General features: G+C 47.3%; 1 protein-coding gene across 1 annotated transcript in view; it reads left to right on the top strand.

Annotated features, from left to right (window-relative positions):
- Nucleotides 1-4199, top strand: part of LOC143293539 (uncharacterized) — a 39254-nt gene extending 35055 nt beyond the window's left edge. The window contains exon 11 of the mRNA XM_076604462.1: nt 890-4199. Coding sequence (XP_076460577.1) covers nt 890-4195 — 3306 coding nt within the window. The 3' untranslated portion in view covers nt 4196-4199. The remainder of the gene's footprint in view (nt 1-889) is intronic.
- The last annotated feature ends 10768 nt before the right edge of the window (nt 4200-14967 follow it).

The raw sequence follows: 14967 nt of genomic DNA, 5'->3' as shown, positions 1-14967 counted from the left end.
TGTCTCTCCCATGCACACATCTTTCTTGTGAATGAAACGAGTGAAGCTCTTTACTAAGATCCGGCCATTGCGTGGAAAACTTTTGTTGTTGTTGATCTACAAACAGCAGGAGGGACTACCAACTGCAAACATCGTCGTATGCATAAAAGTGGATTTTTACTATTGGAACTCAGAAAAAAGAATGAATCATGTAAGTGTTGTTTAAAACTGAAAAGCAGGACCAAAAAATAAAAATAAGATAAAAAATCTGACTTTGAAATACCAGTATGCTTTTACTGTGGTGACGATTTAATTCAATCATTCATTAAAAGAACGCAAAGTGGAACTCCGCTACGAGCACAAGAACACTTATGTTAACAAGGAAACAAAGCCTCACAAATGTTACAGAGGACATTTTAAGGATACTAAAAATCGATGTAAGTACTAACCAAGCAGTACAGTGATGTGATAAAGCCAGTAGGCCTTGCCATTCACTGAGCGGAAGTGTTGTTCTCTTGACGAATATAAACCAAGTGATTCTTTCAGCCTTATGCATCATGCTTTTTTGTTTGTTTGTTGTTATTTTTGTTCCTGTTTTTTTTTTTTTTACAACTGGTTTCAAGTAAATTTCCACATGAAAAGATGCACACTAGACTCCGCAAATACTTTGAGAATACAAAAACTCTGATGGTATTTTCTGTGATGGGTATGAGAATACAAAAACTCTGATGGTATTTTCTGTGATGGGTAAACTGTTCAGTTTCCCGGTATGTTTGAAAATAATAGACCAGTTGTTATGCATTAGTAAACACTATACAGCTGTCAGAAACTTGTTATGTTGATTGTTATGTAAAAAGGGAGCAGAGAGGTGATACTGATACCAGTGTGTGGTGTGATTGTCTTTTCGCAGAAAGAGCCACTGAGACTCAACTTCTCCGTGTACGAGTTCATCGTGAAACGTCGCAAACTGGAGAGTACTCGCCTCCTGAACCTGAACAAGCTGATGAAGGAGGAGAACCTGGCAGAAGACGGCCGGGAAGGCTCCAAAGATCTCGAGCCCACGGACCTCAAGCTGGACCTGAAGCAGGGGGACTCGAAGCAGGTGGACAGCAAGAAAGACCCCATCCAGCACAGTCACACAGATCAGGATCAACCAGGCTCACGTGTAGATCAGCCGGCGGCAAAGTGCCCGACAGATCAGAAGACGGCCCAGACTGCTGCTTGCCGAGTGAAGAGCCCACAGAAAGCTGGCCGTACACTGTGCAAAAGGAAACGTGGAGAAGTCGGGGGGGATACAGACACCGGCTCCACAGAGGGGAAGGTGTCTCCTGTCGTCCTGATTCCTGTCGCCACATCCATCACCTCCACCACCACCGCCACCGCCCTTCCCCTACCCTCCACCACCACGCTACACTCCACGTCCTCTGCCAAGAAGGGAGACAGCGTTCCTCCACAGACTATGGGAGAGGGGCAGGGGAACGTGGCCAGCGTCTCTAACAAGCAGGGCAGCCAGCCATGTCAGAACGGGCCGCAGGAGTTGGTGTCCAAGCAGACAGGGTCCTCGAACGGGTCCCTTACCTCCTCCGCTGCTCTACTGTTGCCCAAGGGCCCGGTGTGTGTGACGAAAGCGAAAGCTTCCAAACCGTCATCCTCCTCTTCCAAGCCGCGAAACACGTCCGCCTCTTCCGCCAGCAAAAAGAAGTGCAGCGTCAGTCTCCTGCCTGCCGTCATCTCTCCTGGAACGTCTGGCAGCGGGAGCGTTCTCCTGGTGGACGGAACAAGTGGTCCCCTGGGGATACCTGGATTCAGCGTGGGCGCCAGTGTGAAGATGACCGGCTGTCTGGCCACAGCCCTGCCACAGCAACAAGGCGTCAGCACCACCACCGCACAGACATTCGCTGCCATGTCGCAGCAAGCTTCCAAAACCCAGACATCACAACAGACGTCCAGAGCCCAGACTTCATCCAGACAGACATCCAAAACCCAGACTTCACAACAGACGCCCAGAACCCACCGATTGCTGGCACCTAAAACCCTCAAACCACTGCAGGTAACCTCAGCCCTGATGTCACCGCATACGGCCCAGACAGTCAGAACCCCACCAGCGTCCAAAACACACGTCACACTTCATGTGGCCGGAATCCACACAGCAGTGCAGTCTTCAAATCCTCCAATGTCTCCCGCTGTCCCCAAAGTGCTGATGTCATCTCAGGGGCCGACAGCAGTGTCCCTGACACCGGCGTCCACAAACCTGACACTGTGGGCTGCATCCCCGGGCCAGTCGGCATTGGCAGAGGGGCAGGCGGGGGTGTCTGTGCAGAGCCATGGAGGGAGGATGAAAGAGACCACCACCGCCAAGTCATTTGTCTCTGCTACAACCCGCTCAGCCGCCACCCTCTCTGGTTCATCTGGCAACCCGCCTAACCCCACCAGTGCCCTGCCTAAACCAACCAGTGCCCCATCCAGCTCAGCCAGTGCCTTGTCTACCCAGGCCACCAGCAAGTCTAACTCGGTGATGAGTACACCCAAAGTCAAGCCCGGTTCAACCAGCACCACCCAATCAGATTGTTCGGAAAACGTCAGTCAAAGAACAACCGGTCAGCAAACCATTGCATCAACAAAGCCCGCCTCTCCAGCCTCGCGGACATCTTCTCCTTCCACGCCTGTCGCAGCAGCCGGCATCAGAGTCTTGCCGCAGCCAGTGACCAAGGCGGCAGAATCACCATCAGGCAGCAGGGCCGTGTCTCGGCCTGCTGTCCCCAAAGCAGTGTCAGTGCCAGTCTCCCTGCCCTCCGCTGCTGCTGCTGCCGCTGGTGCTGCCTCCCCATCCCCTGCTGCTCTGGCTGCCTCCTCCTCCCCCTCCCCTCCCATGGCCAGCTCTGCTGCCAGTGTCAGGGACGAGGTGGAAGCTACCCACAAGTGTGTGGCCCCAGCCACTGTCTGCTCTGTGCCACCGACGGTCTCTGCCCCGTCAGCGTCACTGAAGGTGCAGCCGTCGTGTTCTGCACGTCAGAAAGGGGCTGCTGTGTCCGGGACTTGTGCCGTGAAGGCCTTGCTGCCAGTGGGAACAGCGGCAACCAGTGGTGGCAACACGCCCACTTCCAGTGGTTCACAAAGCTCCAGGCACACACATGTGCGCAGGTCTGAACTCATGAACACCGGCACCTCTCAAAGACGCAGTCCCACACGCTGCACCTCCCAGGATAGGTCCAGCACATCGGCTAAACAGGCCAGCTTAGGCAGCAGCACTGCGTGTTCTGAGCGGCAGCCTGACGGCACAAACAGCCCTGCAGAGCAGAACCCTGAGGCAGGTTCCATCACCACTGGCACTGCCCTCACCCCAGAGACGCTGAAGGCAGGAGAAGCTTTGACATGTGGTAAACATGAAGACACTCAGGTGAAAGGTTTACCACAGACTAATCCTTCCGCTGACACCGACAGCAGAGTTTTGAACACTGCCCAGCCATCCACAGACACTGTCGGTGCACCTCCAGCTGGTGTTCAGACGAAGGCCCAGACACCTGGTCAAACTCCGGACAGCGTGAAGACAGCTGACCCGACCAGTGGTGCGGGCCACAAGGGGGTGACGGTGACCCACACACCCCCTGCCACCACGCTGACCAAAGGACCACTGACCAGTCGTAACGGCATGCCCACTGTGGTGACGCGACCCACCCGTGTCATCAACGCTTCCACCTCTGTCAACACGCTGTGCCATAAACTGCCTGCCACCAGCACGGCGGTTAGCACCCCCAGCCACAGACTGCCCGTCACGGTCAGTGATGCTAGTCAAAGACTGCCTGCCTCCTGCGCTACTACCACCAGTAGTGGTACCACACCAAGTCAAAGACCACAAGTCTCCTGCGCGTCCGTCACCACCACCACCTCCACACCCAGTTCCAGCCCTGCCCCATGTACGTCTGTCAGTACCCCTAGTCATCCACAAACAGTGTGCAGTGCTGTTGTCTACAGCAGTGGTTCCAGTCTTGCAGTCAGTGCGTCTGTCGGGAAGCCTGCTGCTCCTGTCCACACCACGCCTGCTGTCAGCAGCAGTCATGCTGTCAGTGCTTCTGGCAGCACGCCCTCAAACACTTGTACCCCTGTCGTTACAGCACCTGCAGTCACGTCACCCTCTGTAAGTGGCGGTGTTTCCAAACCTACAGTCACGTGCTGCCCTGTCAGCACTCTGATCTCTCTCCCGTCACTTCCCCAGTGAGCCAACCTGCTGTGACGTGTTCTCCTGTTTGCACTGTGACAGCAGCATCAGCCTCGGTCAGTAGCCCCGTGACTGGACCTGCTGTCACGTGTACACCTTCTAGTCCTCTCACGTCTGTTACGAAACCAGCAGTGACCAGTACTCCCGTCAGTGCCCCTCATTCCATACCTTCTGTTACGTGTGTGGCCCCCATCAGCATCTCGGGACAAGGGAGAGAGACAGTGAAGAGTACTGCGGTGCCGGGCAGGTGTGAGACAGTGAGCTGCCCCCTGCCTGCCCTGCCCTCTTTTATGTCAGCAGTGACCGCCTCCAGTGGTCACACCTCTACACCACCAGCCCCGTGTGGTGTCCAGGCGTCCTACTCTCTGCCTGTTCCCTTTCTTCAACCCGGGCTGACGTCATCGGCACAGGGTCACGTCATCAGGCCCAGCAGTGCGTCAGCAGATCCGCCCATCAACCCCTCTGCTGCCAGTCTCGTGGGCCAGTGTGCAGTGACCTCAGGCTTGGTCTGCAGCAGGGCAGACCTGAAGACGGTCACCTCCAGCCCGAAGAAGAGCAAACCACGCTCCAGCGTCGCTCCCGCCATGACCTCAGTGACGCTGCCCCCGAGTGGTAAACACCCCACCACCAAGTCACTGGCCGTGTCTGCACACCAGATGACCAAAGTCTCCGGCGTGCACAGCCACCAGCCCAGTCCTTTAGCCCACCAGGCCGTCGTCCTTCCACCCTGTCAGACCCCCACCACCTCCGCCAACTATCCCCCCACGCGCCCGCCCAGCTCCTTGCTCCAGGCGACGGCAGGCAGGTTGGGCCAGGGAGCCAGTCATATGGCCGCGAAGGCTGTGGTGCCGTTAAAACAGCCCGCCAGCAAGTCTCACGGCAGTTCTTCCACGTCACATCAGTCCGGAAGCAAAGCTGCCGGAAGCAAAACCGCCTCACTCCCCCTCTCCACCGGCTCCTCCTCCCTCTCCCGCCCCAAGAGCAGCGTGGCCCCCGTGCCGGTCCAACCGCTGGTGCTGGCGGGGAGTGGGGGGGAGGGGGAGGATGGTATAGTTCCCCTCACCATGGCCATAGCCGCTCACCGGGCCAATCAGCTGCAGGCGGCTATGGCCCAGCAGGTCAAGCAGCACCAGCAGCAGAAGCTGATAGAGCTGCAGCAGATCCAAATACTGCAGCAGCAGCACATCATCAACATGCGGGCCGTGGCGGCTCTCTACCCCTTGCAGGCGCAGGCCTTGCTGGCTGGGAGCACTCTGCCGCTGGGCGCTGTTCTGTGCTCCCCCCTCTCACCACCCCCTCAGCTCCCAGCGGCGCAAGACGGCAGCAGCAGCAGCAGCAGCGGGAGCAGCAGCAAGAAGCAGGCTGCAGACAGCGCCAAGAAAGGGGCTCAGGCAGGAGGGTCGGGAGGAAAGAAGGGGAGTGAAGCCTCCGCCAAAAAGAAGATCTCGGACATTGCCAACTCCCTGCACAGAAAGATGAGTCAGGCAGTGGGTGGAGGAGGAGGGGGAGGAGACAGCAGTGGTAACCAGCCCTCCGCTGTGTCTTCAGCCGGCACGGAGCAACGCCCCCCCGCCGCCCACTCCAGCACCACCGCCACTTCCACCACCACCACAAGCACCTCCTCCTCCTCCGCCGCCGCCGCCGCCGCCTCTTCCTCTTGCCCTAAGACTGACGATGAGCAGCCACTAAATTTAGTGACTCGAACTGACCTGGAATAAACTATGACCGTACCGAATTCGCCAGGCTGAAGAAACAAAATCTCAAAGTTCAAATCTGGTCTCAAAACACTTCTTGCAAATCTGCCTTCATGGATGTTTACGTGTTGGCGCGCGCGCTTGTGTGTGTGTGTGTGTGTGTGTGTGTGTGTGTGTTGCCATTGACGATTTTTAATTTATTTGTCTTGTCTCGTTCATATACATATGTCTTGATCATAGTGCCCTGTTGTGTTAATGTTTTTTTGTTTTTTGTTTTTTTTTTAACCACCCCCCATCGCCATATACACACACACAAATACATACAGAGAGAGAGACTTCACGTTTTGTTGCTTTCAGTTTGCATGCATGGACACAGCAGTGTACACTGTACACAGCACTGTACACCAGACACACACGCGCTCCAGTTGAATTCTGCCTGTGGGAGGTGGCTGCAAGTGCAGCGTGGATAATTGTGATAATTGATGGGTTTTTTGTTTGTTGTTTTTTTTCCCACGGAAACCTGCTTGGACGGGTTTTAAACCTGGTTTGAATTACAAACAAACGAAGCGGAAGTGTACCAATGCGGGCTACAATAGGCACCAACGTACACTGTGTAGCACTACAGCCGCTAGTTCATTTGATTTTATTCGTGTGTTCTTATCTTGGTGTTCTTTCTCATGGTAGCCTTCCATTCTTTACTTACCATTGGCCCGACCAGCGCGTGATGTTTGTGCCAAGGTCATGCATCTGCCAACCCCCCCCCCCCACCCCCCTCCTCCTTGCCCCCCGGTTTTTTTTTTTTTTTCTCTCTAAAGCAGATGTGTTGTGGCGTGTATGGATCAGTCCGCACACTTTGACACCTCTTTGAAACTGAAACACCGCAGGCCTCACTACGTGCATTGGCTTTGTTGCCGGTCACGTAACTCTGAGCCTTGTATGGGGAGAAATGACGGTGAAACAGACCGGAATATATATCCCAAGCCCAGAATATTACCCGGGTATATTTTATTTTTGACCGCGGCCTTTTTTTTCTTTATATATATATATATATATATATATATATATATATATACCCGGAAAGGGTATAATTATCATGGACTGCAGTGCCGAGGCTGTTCTACACGTGGCAGTATCTGCACTTGTGGGACTGTGAGTGTCGGTAGGCGAGGAGTGGGAAAGGGACTGCACAACTTCTTCACAAGGGGAAAAAAAAAAGTCCCCTGTGCTGGTCAGGCAACCAGGCTAATGTCGGAACACACACCTGCCTGCCTACTCGTCTGTCGGACCGACGGGAGACTCCATCATCAGCAGCAGCGCCCGGAGTTGGAATGAATGCATACAGTTATTTTTATGGTTTGGGAGTACCTAATGTGTATAGAGGTACAATTGTACAGGTTGAATTAAAAAGTTGTCTGATTAGTATTATGGTTCTGCGGGTGGCTGGACCAACAAACGGTGATTACGTTTTGTTTGATTTTTTTTTAGTTCTTTTGATTGTCATTTTTCTTCATCGTGTGTGTTTGGTTTTTTTTTCGTCACGTTTGAATCTGTTATTTGTCCACTTCCTTCTTCTAACATGTATCTTCATTAATATTTATTTGTTTTGTTCTGCCTCTCTCTCTCTCTCTCTCTCTCTCTCTCTCTGTGTGTGTGTGTGTGTGTGTGTGTGTGTGTGTGTGTTTCGTATTTGTTTCAGTCTTCAGTTTTTGTAAAACAGCTTTTGTTCTTGTATGTTTTTTGGGTTTTTTTCTACTTGTTTTCTTAAAATTTATTTGAACTGATGTCACATCGTCATTAGAATACAAACTAATTTAAGGTGTGCAATGTAAACATGGTTGTGGGTTAAGGACCAGATGTTTGTTGGTTGTTTGTTTTTTGTTTTTTTTGGTGTGTTTTTTGGTGTGTGTTTTTTGTGCGAGTGCTGCCTAATTTGATTCAAGCACAGTTTTTTGATTCACTGCAGTAGTAGGAATGAATGATTGAATGACTTTTTTTTTTCTTTGAGGAATAAAGAAATACACAAAACTATTGGCCTTGTTTTCATCCTTCCTTCACAAAAAGGGAAAATATTACAAACATGCAACACTGGAAGCATAAAATGACAGAGGAACATTCCGAAATGATGTAACATTTAAGATGTGGTGTAGTGTATATATCGGTCAGTCCCTGTGCTTTGATACCTTCTGGAAGCCGAAAGTGTACTGATTCTTAATTAAACCCGGCATGTAGAATGTCTCACATCGTCTGGCATGAGTGCATCTTGTCAAGTGTGAAGTGGTGAAAACCGGCGACAATTTATTTAATGAAACCAGTCATGTTATGATGAAACCAGTCGTATTGATTGTAATGAAACCATTGTAATGAAACCAGTCATATTGTAATGACATTAACTGATGAAGACAGTGAGTCATCGGGTTGGGTTTTTTTTGTTTTGTTGGGGGGTTTTTTTTTTCGTTTTTTTTTTTCTTCTTAGTCACAGAATGCTGACATTGAATAAAGCAGTATATTGTTTAAAAAGATGAAACCTTATGATTTCATGATGATGAGTCACTAATTGAAAATGATAATGATAGCCAGTTACAAGACTGTGACGTTACGAAAACGAGCCATTTTTTAATGATGAAAAAAAGGAAGGAAAAAAAAAGGAAAGGTACATTATGAGACAATATGATTACTATTGATGAAAAAGGAAAGCAGCCACATTATGATGACATCATGATAGCGAGTTGGAACCCCCCCCCCCTCCACACACACACACACACACACACACACACACAAAACAAAAAAACACACACACAATGTAGTGACATAATGAGAGTGAGTCATTGTGGATTAATAAAAATAATAATAAAAATAACAAAAAAGAAATAAAAACCCAGCACAATTCGGCGGCACTGTGAGCAACAATGTCAAATATTTGTAACAAACCAACATAATCATATCGACGTGACAGCGTATCCAACCAACCTAATTGCCTTGACATGACAGCGGGTCGCGCTGTTGATCAGAAGCGGCCACACACACAGTGACATTATCCCCCCTCCTAACAAATTGCTGCTGACGAGTATAATCCTCACTGATAGCCTTGTCACACGCGACAGACTGAGCTTACAGGCCAAGGTGTGTTAGTAACCACTGGGTGTTTGGACTTCCACCATTTTGGGGGGCATTACAATACATCTGTTTAGCTAACTCGTCATTTCAGAGTACACAGAAAGTAGTAGAAAGTGCACGGTGTATCCTTGTGTGAATTGTGCGTTCGGGAGCTTATTCCCAGTTCTCGCTAATATACTTTTTAAAAAATAATTAATTTTAAAAAAGAAGAAGAAAGAAAGAAATGAAAAAGTTTATTTGGACTTCTTCCCATTTAGGGGATTGCAGTACATTTGTTTAGCAACGTTATCATTTCAGAGTACACACAAAGTAGTAAGTGCACTAGCTGTGTGTCCTGTTGAGGATATTGCGTTTGTGATCCTGATTCGCCTGTTCCCAGTTCATTAATGTATTGATTTTTTTTATATAATTATATAAAAAGGACAGTATTGGTTCTGTTATGAAAAAAGTGATAAAAACTACTCAACAACACACACTGCACGAACTCTCACACACACATACACGCACGCACACACACACACGCGCGCACGCCCCTCCTCTCTCTCTCTCCTGTTCATGTCTGTGTGCATGGCACCATTTGTCCTTCCAAAATCTGTAAGAGAGACCATTTCCATTCATTTACTTTTGCGTCTGTGTGCCTGCTTCTTTCGGCTCAGAGCATCAGGATAGACCTGTTCACAAACATATTTCAAACATTTGTTTCAATGTGCGCGGTGTGTGTGTGTGTGTGTGCGCGCGCGCATGTGTGTGTGGTGTGTGTGTTAGGGGGAGAAGCTGAATAGATGCGAAAGGGGAATAGCGGGTAGGCGTGGCACGAAAGTCTTCTCCTTCTTCTTCGTTTGTGGGCTGCAACTCTCACGTTCACTCGTATGTAACCGAGTTGGCTTTTACGTGTATGACCGTTTTCACCCCGCCATGTACGCAGCCATACACCGTTTTCGGGGGTTAAAAAAAAGGTCAAACTCACAAGATGCTAGCGTGGGTCTCCACACCATCAAAGAGTAGTAATCGGACCTGGGCTGGGTTTGCATGATCGATTTAACCAGCGCTTTGTTTGCGTTGAGTCAAGAAGATTAATCAGTTTCCTAAATCCATACATTGCAATGAGTATTCTCCTGTTGCGTGTATTGCATTGTATGTACAGTTTCCTAAACCCGTACACTGCAATGAGTAAGTGATGTGTGTAATTGTTGTGATCATGACGATGACATAATGCAGATGACACGCCTGTGTGTACACTACAGTGAATAATGTCAGTCTGGAATGAATGATGTGAATCCATATATTTAATGAATAATGTAAATTTGTAATAGATAATGTAAATAGTTGTCAGTGGGACATCACAAAGAGTATTACAGTCTTTGTTGACATTGCAATGACGAGTAGTGAACAGTGATCTTTGTGGACTTTAATGGTCAGTAGACACGACGGAATGGACAGTAGACATAATTTATATAATGTAAATTGTGTGGTGGGCACTGAAATAAATTTTTATGGTAGTGACATAGCATCGAACAGAGCCTGCTCATGCAATGTATGTGGCATATGTGTGTGTGAGCGTGTGTGTGTGTGTGTGTGTGTGCGCGCGCGCGCGCGTTCGTGTAACCTGACAGAATGACACAGGAATCGAACGATGAGCGCCCAAAGGCAGCTCATAGCCGGTTCTACCCAGTTAAATTGGCGGGCGGTTTGTTGTGCAAACAACTCCGTGTTGGTAAAACGCATTGTTTCGTCTTCTGACCAAAAGATCGTCGCAGTATAAGTACCCATATCAATCAGTATATCAACTGGTCTCTTGAACTAGTAACACAGCCAGATACTTCTTTGCAAAGAATATTGCAGCGAGTGTAACTTATTTGCAAGCCGCGAATAGACAGGTTCTTCTTAGCAATGAATATTGCAGTCCAATAAATAACCGAGTGGAAGCCTATTTCGGAGTGGACACTATACAAGAAGCAGGAACTCGTTCATTGAATGTGAATTGACTTTTCAGTTTTGTACGTTAGCACGTGTGCATAATCAGAATTACAACTGCCTTCGATAGTGGTAAGCTTAGACGATGCTGATCTTATGATTTTCACCATTCTGCACATTGTTGTTCACATTCTGTTTGACGACATTGATGGTGAAGTTATTACGAAAATAAGCGATGTCCACATTGGAAGTGAAAATGATTGTTCAAATCACCTTTGTCCGTATTGGATAACATATGATTTATAGTCTGGATGGGCTTTTTTTTTTCTTCTTCGGAATTGTTCTTTGGTTATAGTGAATTACAAAACCAGAGCACCTGAACTTTTCTGTTGTTTGCATGTACAAAATAAAAGAGATAACTTCAATGCATCCTGTTTGCAAGAGACTGTGAGCACTGCTTTTCCCTCAGCTGCACATAATACGCACGCGCACCACACACACACACACACACACACACTTGCGCGCTCGCGCGCACAACACACGCGTACGAAGACGCACGCGCGCGCGCACACACACACACACACACACACACACACGTGCGCAAGCACGCATGCACATATCCATGAAAGCACACACGCACGCACCCACACGCGCACGCACGCAAACACACACACACACACACACACACCGAAGTCAGGTAATTGCGGTGTGTAGTGACAAAGGCAGGTGATGCTGTCTTGTTCTCTCTCTATTGTTTTAGTGATTGTAAGTACGTATTCGCGTGTGCATGTATGTATGTATATGTACCCCCACCCCTTGTTCCTATCAAAGAATAAGCAATGATCTTTACCAAACACAAGGGGAGTTGGGTTCGGGGAAAAGACAGATTAGGTTTTACATTAAAAAGAACACGTGTCAGGCCCAGAGATGGTGGTTTTTTTGTTGTTTTTTTTTGTTTTGTTTTTTTTGTTCGCTTTCATTTCGTTTCAACGTCTCTCTAAAAAGACTAGAAGGTGGAAAAGTTAAACCAACTGACTAGCTAAAAAAGAGCTCTAGCAACCGTGGCCTGGAAACATCAATGCAAACCAACATAAGAACAAAGCATTGTACAACCATTTCCAGACTAATCGGTTCACACAAACATATCATCTTAACATCAACACATATCATACGTTTCCCCATCTTAATGGGGGAACAATCTAAAGAATATGGAACTAAATAATTCCATTCGGTTGAGTACCCCAACCCAAACTTCAGCTCAGAGCATAAGTATCGTTCATGAGACACATAACAGGGAATGTGCTTTTATACGTAGAACCTTCAGTTCAACACATATATCATTAACTCTCCGCCTTGGGGTCGCGCAACGGTCCATCAGCACAGACAACCCAGCCAAAACAAGAACTAATTAAATAACAAGACAGTCATTCCAAAAATAGGGTAAACACCATCCAGTTTAACCCTATGCCGACCGAGTCGGAACAACAACTTCCAGTTATGTGGATCTCGTTCATCCAACATTATTGGTTCACCTCATTCCCATGTGCTCAACCAACAATGCTCATTAGCTCGCTCTTGCGATTGGCTAGACCACTATCCTAACTTCAAACACGTGTAACAATATCACATAACTTAGCTCAGAGCATACATACGTATGAGCATATCAATATCAGTATCAGTAGCTCAAGGAGGCGTCACTGCGTTCGGTCAAATCCATATACGCTACACCACATCTGCCAAGCAGATGCCTGACCAGCAGCGTAACCCAACATGCTTAGTCGGGCCTTGAGCATAGAGAAAGAACAATCAAAACTACTGCGAGTACATGAGTATATATTCGTGTATATAAGGAATTATAGGGATGGAGAGAGACAGTCAATAACTACACAAACAGCTACACCTATTACACCTAACCTATTACACCCATCAACGCTTTTGCCAGTATTCATTAACTTAGAGCCGCTAAACAAACTCCCTTTCCCGGCTGCGCGAATCTATAACTTGATCTCAAAACATTATACCTACGTAGACATGCCATCCTTCTATATTTCATTTACTCTTTCTTCTTCCCTGTTATTTCCATTATATCAATGCACAGCTTATAAAAGCAACTGCATGATACAAAGCACAGTATAAGATACTCATATTCATAAAAAAAGTCTTCTAACATCAGTATCAAAATAGAAGTGGGTGAAAGATTCTCATCAGTACCTGTAAACCACTGACATCAACACACTAAAATTAATGATTGTTCTTCCAGTTTCAGGGCCTGACTACCCGACTTCTTCGCGTCCTTGTCCCTTAAGCGTCTCAGGGGCGCGGTAACCCAACGGGCTTAGTCAGGCCTTAGGGAAAAATAAAAAAAATAAAAAAATAAACAGATAAGATAAAATAAAATAAATAAGGTATAAATAACAAAATTAAAATAATAATAATAATAATTTAAACAAGAGAGGCAAGGCCTTAAAGACTCACTTGTGATACACTTAAAAAAAAAATCCAAGCTTTTTATGTATTGAGTATGATTTCAAAATGTAATGTTTAAGATGAGAAAGATCAGTTTAAAGCAAATTAACTCCCCTAGCATTAATTACAGAGTAATTTCCCTTTTTTACTATCTGCACCAAAACATTTGCAAAATAAATAAAACTTCCATGCTTAGCAAAAGAAGTTCCTGTTTGAACAAAAAATGATAATAATGACTGCTCTAGTTGTTGGGTCAGAATATCAGATCAAAGTGCCAAGTTTAGAGAATACAAAAAATATAAATATAACAGTAAATGCAGTTTGCATATAATTAGGCTTCATTCTTTATTTTTTTTGTGCCCATCCCAGAGGTGCAATATTGTTTTAAACAAGATGACGGGAACGAACTGAATATTTCCTATTTTTATGCCAAATTTGGTGTCAACTGACAAAGTAGTTGCAGAGAAAATGTCAATGTTAAAGTTTACCACGGACACACAGACACACACACACACACACACAGACAACCGAACACCGGGTTAAAACATAGACTCACTTTGTTTACACAAGTGAGTCAAAAACAGAATATAATAGCAGCATCAACAGAAGCTGCCTGCACTTGATCGCCCTGACACAACATTGACAGCGAACCGAGTAAGAAAAAGCAATTATTGGCATTCCGATTTTTTTATTTTTTCAAATCGACCCAATTTTAAAAAAAATCGAATTTCCACCTAAGATCCGAAGTAGCTGGTAATAATTGTCTTCTGACAAGTGAAGAAGATGTTCGTCCTTCAGATTCGAAGATGACCATGGCTTCAAAAATCAGATGGAAGATCGGTGGCTGTGGGTCCGGAGGTGACTGATGAGGCATGTCCAGGCCCTGAAGGCTCGACCACATGTGGGACACAAGTGAGGGGGTGCTGTCGTGGCAGTGGATGTTACACAGGACTTGCGCACAGCACACTTTTGTTGCGCCTCGGTGATGCGCCTGGCTTCAGCTGCACGGGCTCATGTGGTGATCTTGCTGCGCCAAGCTGGACGGTCCAGAGTAAGCGTCTCCCACGTGTTGATGTGAACACCCAGGTCTTTGAAAGACGCTTTGAGGCAGTCTTTGTAGCGTTTCTTTTGCCCTGAACCTGAGTGGTTGTACTGACACGGTTCCCAGTACAGCAGCTGCTTAGGCAGTCGACTGTCTGGCATTCTGGCCTTATATCCAGCCCACCTGGCTTGGGCTTTCTGCAGGAGGGATTAGACGTTGCAGAGATCAGCTAGAAGAAGATGAAGTGATGATACATTTTTGACGGTGACAACAGCACGAATAACAACTTTCATCAGGAAAATCTTGTCGTTCAACACAAACCTGGTGGTGTGGTGGAGTCCAGGCAAAAACAAAACAAAACAAAAAAACTCAATGAAGTGCCAAAGAGCGATAACCTTTGCATTCTTTGTGCTGGTGGCTCAGCTTTACACACGGCGTTACACCGTGAAGGCACTATCCTATGTCACAGAGCGAGTGATGGAACCTTACAGAAAGACACTGCCTGGAGTGGACGGTGTGGCTGCAGGGGTGGTACGACTGCT

The sequence above is a fragment of the Babylonia areolata genome, chromosome 19 (genome assembly GCF_041734735.1).
Source record: "Babylonia areolata isolate BAREFJ2019XMU chromosome 19, ASM4173473v1, whole genome shotgun sequence".
Classification (NCBI taxonomy): Eukaryota; Metazoa; Mollusca; class Gastropoda; order Neogastropoda; family Buccinidae; genus Babylonia; species Babylonia areolata.
This window is presented reverse-complemented; position numbering and strand designations above follow the sequence as displayed.